The sequence below is a fragment of the Pygocentrus nattereri genome, chromosome 8 (assembly GCF_015220715.1).
Source record: "Pygocentrus nattereri isolate fPygNat1 chromosome 8, fPygNat1.pri, whole genome shotgun sequence".
NCBI lineage: Eukaryota > Metazoa > Chordata > Actinopteri > Characiformes > Serrasalmidae > Pygocentrus > Pygocentrus nattereri.
Genome location: NC_051218.1, coordinates 13,851,306 through 13,861,759, shown reverse-complemented (window position 1 = coordinate 13,861,759; position 10,454 = coordinate 13,851,306). Strand labels below are relative to the sequence as shown.

The 10,454-nt window shown below is 37.9% G+C and overlaps 1 protein-coding gene across 2 annotated transcripts in view; it reads right to left on the bottom strand.

The window, feature by feature from the left end:
* Positions 1–4,676: 4,676 nt before the first annotated feature.
* slc36a1 (solute carrier family 36 member 1) overlaps positions 4,677–10,454 on the bottom strand; it is a 56,902-nt gene continuing 51,124 nt past the window's right edge. For both annotated transcript variants that reach the window (XM_017689515.2, XM_017689523.2), the window contains exon 12: positions 4,677–5,765. In XM_017689515.2, the coding sequence (XP_017545004.1) occupies positions 5,497–5,765 (269 nt within the window). In that variant the 3' untranslated portion in view covers positions 4,677–5,496. The remainder of the gene's footprint in view (positions 5,766–10,454) is intronic.

Genomic DNA, 10,454 nt, shown 5'->3' with positions numbered 1-10,454 from the left:
TAAAAATCAGGGCTTGGTATCACCAAAGCACTGCAGCACTTTTCTATCAAAAAATGTTCTATCACAGAATGAAGGATGGTCGCAGGTGCAAAGCTTTTGGGGAAATGCAGGCAAGACTGGCTCACTGGTGACCAACCAAATGGCCCTGCTGCTGTAGAATCAGTCTTTGGCTACTGTTTTAAAGTGTTGTCATTACATGTTGATGGAACTTGTCCAGGTAAATTTATTGCATCAACTAACACAATGGTTAGGATATCAGGAGTGTGCATTTATAAATTACAGTAAACATAAGCGTTGTGCAAGTATGGGTTACTGTATGCTATGTGAATGACATCTGGTCGGTTTTCTAGTGGAGTAAAAGGACAGGATAAAGACAGAGGTTCAGGCATTTCCTGGTGTTTTGGTTGTTGTTACAGCTAAGGATGGCCAGATGGATACCAAGAAGCTGACATGGCCAACTGACAGCAAAATAATGACTGACACGCCTTTTAGCCAATCAACTGGCTCTATGTGCTACTTCTCCATCAAAAAGAGAAACACTCCGGCAGAACTCTGTGATACGGAGGAATTTTTCATTTAAACATGCTATCCTGACCAAAACTATTTGTGAGGTAAGCCACAGATACTCAAATACACTCTTTCTCTTAGACATAAATATTTGTCACTTTAACATGCAGTGACTCATTTCATTGGTTATATTAATGTAAACATGGTTTCCAGGATCGTGTATCTAAAATTTTCTTTATACTTTGGTATCTGCTGCATGGTTCATGTCTCAAGAGGAGTTAAAAGGGGGGTGGCATGCAAAGCTTGACTTTCCCTGTTATTCAGTTGCCTTTTCTGCTTTGTTTAATAAAATAGCATTTTCCTTGAGCAGAAAAATGGCATTCCCTGGTCTGAAGGGAAAACAGCTGAAACTGTACCAGACAATATAACTGTAATGTTGAAAAAAGAAAGTAGAGATTAGAATTCATAAAAATAACAATTCAACATCATTTCCAGGTAGGGGTGTAAAAAAAATCCCGATTAGAAATGGTAAATCAGTCCAGCGGTCTCTGACTTGCTGAGAAAACCCATAGAAACAATGTTAAGTGTTTCTGTTGGTACTGACGGTTTCGTAATGTGTTTTGGCTTTTTAATAGGTTGATTGCAATGTAAAGGATCCTGATGGTTTAACAGGTGACCTATATGCTGATTCTAAATGCGTTTGATAGTTTCCTAATGGGCTCTAGAGGTGTTCTACAGGAAACTAGACCTCTATTGGAATCCATTAAGACAATTCCCATCTAAAAAACACCACCAAGTTTTCAAAAGATCGGAAATACTTCGGACAAATCTCGGGCTGCATCACAAACCTTGTTACTGGGGCGGCCCAGTGTAATGCTAACCGAATGGAACCTGCAGCTTCACCTAAATTGAAACTGGGCAGCATGTTGAAATGAACGAAACAGCAACATATTGGACCAGAACCGAATAGTATCGTCTCAACATTAAATCAAAGTGTATTGAATCATAATATAACTACTGCTTTTCATCGTGTATTGATGGGCATCATCTCATCTCAAAGGAAGGGATTCACTCCCCTATTTCATGGTGATTAACGTTACCCATGATGAAGCTGAAGGCTGCACACCTAACTTAACCTAAAACCCTGAGAGGTTTCAAGACTCCCCATTTCTTTGAAGGACTAAAGCAGAACCTTTTAAAGATAACCATGTTTAACCAAAGGGAAACACAGGTTCATTTATTCGGCTGATTGTGACGGCTGAAGCTATGCTAAGCTAGGCTGAAGCTTTTTGGTCAGAGCAGTTGAGAGGCTGAGATAAAGAAGGTGGAAAAAACAAAAACAAAGGTAGTTAACTGGTTATATTTAACTGCTTTAACGGATCTGTATAGGCTATGAAGTGTTCCTCAAACATCAGTACACAATTTGGTGTCAGACGCTGAAATAACTCACCAAGTCATCACTACAGAATTTTGTTCCCCTTCAGTGTTTATAGCGCCCCCTTGTGAAGAATTGTGACAGACCTAAAAATGATTTCTCTTCAGTAAAATGAAATGTGTATTTGATGCTAAAAATGTCAAAGCCAGCCAAGAAACATGTTTAAAACTATTATTTATTTAATTAAAAAACACTACTATAATAGAATAAAAATAATAGAAAAAAATCCACATAAATATTAAGGCAAGAATTTAACACCTACTCAGTGGAATTCAGCCATTGCTTGTCACTAGCATGTCTGATTTAATTTAATGAAGCACTGATTAGCTGAAGGTGTTAGACAGCAATTACAAATACTGGACTGCTTTTGCGGTGAGGTTTAGAAGATATTAAGCGTTCACACGGACACATTACATCTAAATAATAATATATTTAAATAATAATGTATAATGGTAGCTTAACAGAAATTAGGACACTAGCCTTAATTTTACCTAAGGAGGGAGGGGCATTTTTTCTTCTCTAAAATCATACATGTTTCCGATGAACAGGAGGATCTGACAGCATGAGCAAGTCTGTTTTTTTGGGGCGTGAGGTTGCCAAGTCAAACCAGGAGATCTCTGTGAAGACCCTGCAGGGTGCACTTGTCATTTCCACCACTTCTGCTGTTTTCAGCTCACGAAGAGGCCTTAACTTTCTCTGCCTTGTACCAGTGGTGTTCTCTCTTGTCGGTACATAAGATATATTTTGTACACTACTATACAAAGCCTGAGTTTGGAAGTAAGCCAGCTCCTCAAAGAATACTGTAGTGCATCACACATTCTTTTTGTGTTCTAGTGGTAAAACTGCATCTGGCACAAAAATTTGAATACTCAATCACTGAATACTAATCTTTGTTTTAAATCAAGACAACAACAATTACAACAACAACAACAATAATAATAATAATAATACAATGGGGTACAATGGGGTCCTACGCACATGTGTGCTTGGACCCTAATAATCATTAATATTAATGCTTTTATTGGTTGTTCATTTTCACCAAAGCTTAACAAAAAAGAAGTTTATGGCAACTGTAAATGCAAAGACACAGTTCTAACCCCTGCTTCACAAGGGACTGGGATTATGTAACAAGCATGTAGCAGTCGCTTGCTCTCAGCACTCAACACATCTTCAGGGCTGTTGACATTATTTTATTCTGCAAGTACCCCACACAGCCTGCCAGTGATCTCTACATCTAGAGGCAGCACACTTCATACAAGCAAATTGAGGTAAAAAGAGACACCATTTCACAAGCACAGACCTTTTTATTTCACTTTGCATTTCTACAGAACACTTTCAGCACTTAGAGACCATGACCTACAGCAGGAGACAGCACGTAAGTACATTTAGATGCTGCAAAAAAAAACAAAACAAGCTATGGTGGTTTTAAAGCTCATGTTTAGATTCAGTGAATAAAAATAATATACAAAGTTGTTCTTATACTAACACTGATGAAACACTGTTGATATATGATGAACCATTAAGGGCAATAAGCCTAATGAAATTTACACGTCTTTACATTTACAGTATACATGTATGTAAATGAACAGTATACAAAAATCTTGCATTTTAAGGCTCCCCTCCCCCCAAAAACAGCATAAACTAACACCACCAGTACATGAGTGCAATGTGATGTACAGAACATGAATTAAAGTTTACATCAAGTTTCTTCCGTTTGGCACTGACATTGCAAAGCAGCTGAAAAGAACAATTCAAACAACTTATTACACAATCTACTTAGACAGTCCATTATATCTCCATAAAAAAAATCTTAAAAAACAAAACAAAAAAAGACAGTTCTGTTCATTTATGAACTCAAAATATGAGAAATATTCAAAATATATACAACTGTTTCATTAGCTCCCAAACAGACATTTAAAATGTTTTGGTAAATAAGGTTTGTTTTTGTTGATTTTTTTGTGTTTGTTTTTTAAAAGATCTGCTAACTATAATTCTGAAAAATCTCTTCTAAATTTCTTTGCCAAGTGAGGTGTGAAGTTGATCTTTGCTCTGTACCAGGCTCACCAAATGACTCATCTTTGATTCATCAAAGAACTGCTATTACATATGCAAGCCATTCAGTTGGTTCAAAGAAATTTCCAGGAAAACACAGATTAATAAACTGTTAAGCAACTACCAAATGATTACTGTTATTTTTTCTACAAAATAACAATTTATAAGTGTAAACTTTCTCTCTGTGATGGATTTCTAAAAGAGACACCTGAAGATGTCCTGTGAAGAAAAAATACTTCATACTTTTTCCTTACTATATATTGACATATTACCTCTTAAAGGGGAACTCTCTTCAACATTTCCACACAATTAAACAGCTAAGGTGTAAACAAAGTAATTTAATCTGGTTTGATATGCAGTACTCTGCTCTTGTTCAGAGTGGTGGTGATAGGAACTAGACTCCTTGAGTTTGATGCCTCTAAAAGCTCCCGTACAGGAAACCTATTAAATTTGAGTCAAGTCATAAAGACGCTGATGCCTGAGACATTGTTGTATAATAGTTTTGAGATATGATTTTGGCCAAAAACATATTAAGAAAATACATTCATGGTGGAGAGGTACATGCAGGTCATTATAAGGCAAAACAGTCCCCAAAGAAAACCTCTTTTTCCAGATTTACTACTATTTTAACAATAGCAACATTACATATAAAATGCAGGTTCACTGGTCATTCTGGATAGTAAATAAAATGGCTATGTTTGTGCTGTAGGCATTGTAATCCCTGGCTCCTATCACCACCACTGTAAAGAAGTCAGAGTTGGTAAGCTTCTCTAGAACAGAGCATTTCTTATCAAATCACTCTGAAGAACTTTGCTTATATCCCAACAACTGAATAATGTAGAAATTTAGAATAATCTGCAATTCCCCTTTAAGCAAAAATACATTAAACAAGGCCACTTAGTAAATAATGAGAATGAAATATCACAAAATTGTATGTGTCTACAATAAGTACCATATGAATTGTGAAAGACAAAAAAAATCGTTGACCAAAGATAAACAAAAAGGTAATAATATGATTCCTTTATGAATAAGGACAAGAGCCTTTTGGACACTATTAAACAAAACAAACTCAATATCATTCTTTATGAACAACAGTGCTTTTCTTTGTGGGAAATTTCTTGAGTATTGGGCTTGAAAATAAACACAGATGAATAGTCTGCAGATGTAACATTGTGCCATGACTATGTTAAAATCTGGTGAACTATATTCAATAAAAGACATGCACATATATAAAACACAGGTAAAAACCCAAAGTTAAAATAATTCTATTTCAGGAGCATTCAGTGAATCAGTTATTTACTGTGGTTTGTCCAAAACCAAGCTCTGAGGAATAAACAGACAAAGATGAGCCACGCAAGGTCAGTAGTTCCTCTCTAAATAAGCCAAGGTCATTCTTGTATTGACTAAAATAATCTCAAGTATAATTAAATTAAAATTGATGGGCCATTTAGTGAGTGAATGGCTCAACCAGTCTATAAACCTTTTGATTAATAGGGTTGCCATCACATGACCTGAAAGTAGACGTCAATTTGCTTGGTTCGTTGACGCGAGATGATCTCCACGATGGAGATGTAGGTCCCAGCCACAAATCCCACCAGGCCAAAAAAACTGATGATGATGTTCTTGAGCACTATCCAGCCTGAGAGGCCCTCTGAGTGGAAGGTGATGACTTGGAGAAGAGGAGGCAAGATCAGCGCAAGGGCACTGCTGCTGACTGACCCTACCAAGGAGATCACGAGGTCCAGCTCTGGAATCAGTATGGCCAGCACACCTGCAGAGACAGAGCACAGAGATAAAGTCACCCTTTTCTTTTAACTCACTGATTAATCATTTGAACTCTAGGCTTATTATTCCGTTCATCATGCCCACCCGCACATGTCAACTTTGGCCTATAGTTCTCGTGTGCACCTGTCAGTGTTTAGCCTTTGTAATCTGCACTACTTGCATAGGGCATGCCCACCCATTTTGCTGCCCACCCACTTTCACAAGCAGCAAATGACTGTTCAAGCCAGCCCCACACAAACACTTGCCCGACACCTGCTGGGACTGCAGTGCCTTAAAATTAAGCCCCCAAAAAAACAACCTCTAGCATAAAACCTGATACTCATTTTGAGATTGCATCATCACCAGAGTTCAGAGATTTTGGCAAAATACACTACAGATCAAACAACTGGAATCACATATTTTATGATCAGATATTTATAATCATTGTAATTTTCTATAGAAAAAATTGTGCATTCAAATATTACATAGTATCAAATATTTCAGGTGTTTTATTCAATAATTCAAGTTTTAGAACAACAAGAAGTCTTGAAGTGATAAGTAATATACTGTATTCAATCATTAACAATATTTTTATCAGTTCACTGGGCCACTGACCACCACTTGTTATACAAGGCATTCTAGATATTCATTTATTAATTTTGACTCCATAATGATGTTATACAGCTTTTAGTCATTTTAGAATAATAAATAGAGTTGCATGCGGAAGTTTGGGATGTTCCGGGTCCAATTACATGTTTTGTGATTTTATGAAAATAAGTCAACACACCTTCTACAGAGAACACACTTTTACGCAATTAAAAACACAATTACTGTTTATTTGCTGAAATTAATATACTGGGACAAAAAAAAGAAGCTATGACATATTTTATCACATTTTTTCCAATATGTTAAACTCAGTGCACTAGAATTTGCAGAGAAATGTCATAATTACATAATTACAATTACATAATTAAGTTCAAACATACAAAGCAGCTTTTCAGCTTTCTTAAAATGCAGTTTTCTTTTTCTTTTGAAAAACCTGAGAATTAGGGCCTGAAAAAGATCAGACCAGTTCAATCACAGAAACCAAAAATTACAATTATGTTAAAAACCATAACATGTAAAAATAAAAATAAAAAAAAACATATGGTTGCAGTCATATTACAAAAAATAGGGAGGTGATAAAAGTGTACGAGGTAGATGTGAGCTGTGACTTGGAGCTGCAGTGCTTTGTGTTTTTACTGAAAATACTCTACTGGCTTTGCCACAGAAGTAATTGTTTGGCTGGGGATGTCTCTTTAGTGTTGTGGGTTTTTTTGATTAATCTGAAATGGCCAAACCCCACAACCTCTAACTGGCCTTTTGTGTTAGTTTTATCACAAATCGACAATAATAACAAACCTTACTTGATATCTGCTTGTTTGTCATTGGCTTATCAGTTTGAATTGAACCACTCTGGTTGCTGATGCTCACAATCAATGAGCCGAAATAAAACGCGGATCTTCACCATTATTTTAAGGCTCGCCTGTTGTTTTTAACAGCTGCAGCTCCAGCTGCTGGAAAGACATGAGAGCCGATGAGAGCCTGTAAAGAGTCAGACTTTAAACTTGGCAGATTATACTGACTGAATGGTACTGAAAGTGCTGCTAGAAGGAAAGCAAGCTCTATTGATGAATTCCCTTGTTTGATCACAGAACAGGCTTCCATCAGCAGTGAACTGAACCAGGGTTTGTTTAGAATGGGACCCAGACCAGTTCAGCTGTTTGTTTGCAGACCCAAATATAGATGGAATATTCATATATATCAAAACGAAGCGAACTAAAGAAAGGGTGTGATAGGTCATCACCAAACAAGGAAGGAACTTCTCTGGTACATGCCTATGGCTGCACTGTCTCAAACCAAGGACATTTAATTGAGTTTAGCTAAGCTGCTACTACAATGTTTTATTTGTATGTCTCTGTCAATATTAATGTTGGTTATAATTTGAAAATAATTCATTCTTAGGTTTTTAATTATCAAGTTAATCGTTTTAACATTCATGCTTTTATGACTTATTGATGTTACTGGCCCAGCCCAACTACTGCCTCCCCCTAAGAACAGGCCTACAGACCACTAGAGGGTGCATCACGGCCCACTGCTGGTCCACAGGTTGAGAAACCCTGCTGTAGAGGACATGTTAATTTCTTATTTTTACTTGAAATCAATCATTGTCCAGGGGTGTTCAAACTTCTGCATACTAACCTCATTAAAATCAAATCACAGATTCAGATTCTGAAATGATCAGTAACTACTATTAAACTATTATGCAAGTTATGTAGTTATGAGAGTGAGGCAATGTAGTCTGAAATGAAAGGTCATTACAGTTAAAGGGGTTAACTAGGAGAGAGTGGACATCTGTCTAAAAAAATTCAACCACACTGATGGCTGCTTTTCATGCCTGCTTGGAACAGGACAGTGCTTGTGCTGGGCAGGTTGTTGGGGACGGGTCATATTTATCTGCTGCTAAACTGACTGAATGAAATTTGAGTAGGCAGCCCAAATAAGTTGCCTGTGTTGTCATGCTGTTCCTCTTCAATGTATCATTCCTGTTCCTCTTGTGCACAGCAGGAAATCCAGTAGAACTACCAAATCTACAAACGCTCACGTTGCAAAGTCTCGTCCGACACACATGAACACGCGCTCCCACTTACACGTTTGCTGTCACTTACAATTGCTTTTAGACGGTCTGTAAAAGACTCGTCGAGCAAGTCGGCTGATAAAAGACGCTTTGAACCATTACTCTATTGCCTGTGTTCGATTTCAGAGAATCTGTCAAATTAACTTAGAAGGGGAAAGGAAGGTCAGTCTTTTATGTGACCACTCTAAGGCACTGAAAGCTAACAGATAAGCTGGCTTCAAGCATTTTTCTGTTGTGTAAGGGGGTCTTGGGGCCAAATTTTATGCTCATGAGCTTAGAAAAAGACAAATGGTCCACTGGACCAAGGTATTGACCACTTTGAAGATTTGTTCACAGCACAGCCGGTGCTATACACAGCACAGCCAGTTGACAGAATCCCCTAGAAGGCCAGAGAAAACAGAATAATCAGAGTTTAAAGCAGGTGGAAAGTGTAGCCTCCTTAATCAGCTCGCAAACGCCTTACGTCTCACATGTTTATCAGGATAGAGACAGAGATAGAGCTTCCTTTTATCCATAGCTGTCTATCTGCATTTATCAGTGCTCTGTGATCTGTTGCAATTTCACATTCAAAGGACCTTCAGCCTGCTTTTGGCTTCTTGGTTTGCGAGACTCAGACAGCAGCTGGGGCTCTCGTCGCCTTATCTGCTTTCTCTTTTCTCTCTCTGTTATGCGGTTTTGTGGCCAGGTCAGATTGCGGCCACAGATGCAGTCACTGCACTCTATGGCGTGCCAGAGTCAGCAGTTTTATTCCGGCTCCAGCTGCTGGGAGGTCACTCCTCTACACTCAGTCAGGAATTGTTTGCACACATCATCGTCTAGTATATCAAGAAAAGCAGCCTCTTCCATGGGAATTCATAAAAAAATAGCTTTTGACTGGACAGGCCCAGCCCTACAATTAACATCACTCACTGCACTGGATCTCACTAAGTTCCTCTCATCCATTTCACAGCTTGGCTAACCTTGTCATGTCACTGTTGCACTGTGTAAAGTCAGCACATCTTTTCACTCTGCCGGGGAGAGAGAGAGAGAGAGAGATCTTTGCCTTGTGGTGCTTCCAGACTAATGAAGTCTGTTCTAGCTATTTTTGTAATGACAGTCCCAGCAAAAACAAGCATTTGACTTGATTAAGCTCCAGATTTGACAACTGATGAGTGTGAAGAGAACAAAACTGTTGAACAGATGAGGATGACCGGCCTAAATGTTATTTTATGGGCCAGTTTCTGGGATCCACATTCAATACCAGACTTGATCCATGTTTTGGAAGCCAGATCTAGGCCACAAATAATAGATAAAATTGGCAATTACATATTTTGTTGATTTTTGAAGTAAAAAGAAGTAACACAACCTATGCAGTAAACTATAACTACATTTTTCTTCACGCATCCTGCACAGTCACTTTTTATTTGCAGAAAAAAAAAATTAAATCATATTTGTCATTTGTGAAAGTTTAGACAGTTGAACAGCCTCGAACTTTAAATTAACTCGTTAGGCCTTAATCAAATAGTTTTGGCTGGCTTAGCAGGTCAAGAGTTGTCACTGACAATTCTGCAGCATGACAAATACTCTGACTCTTCAAACCTTGTTGTTACATTCAACAACCATGGACTACTTTATGCAGCCAACTGCAATATGCACTCACAGAGCATTTGAGATTAACATGCAATTTGATGACGCTACACAAAGAACTGCAAACTGCACACAGGACCGCCTACTAACTGCACGCTCTTGAGGTGCTGGGTTAAAAAAGTGCTGCAAATTGGGGCAAACTGTCAACAAGCTCGAGACAAACTAAAACATTCAGAAAGTTCAGTGATTGTGACAGTAGTGTTCATAAATGAAGTTATTTCTCACCAAAACATTGTACAGGGATGTAATTCTCCTCCACATAAAAAAGCAGAATTTATGAAAAAGCAACGGTGACTGCAAGTGCATAGTGCGCCGCATCACGGCACATTTTGTGCTTTGTCTTCTCACACACATACATTTCAACTACAGAGTTGAAACAGTGTTAGTTTGATG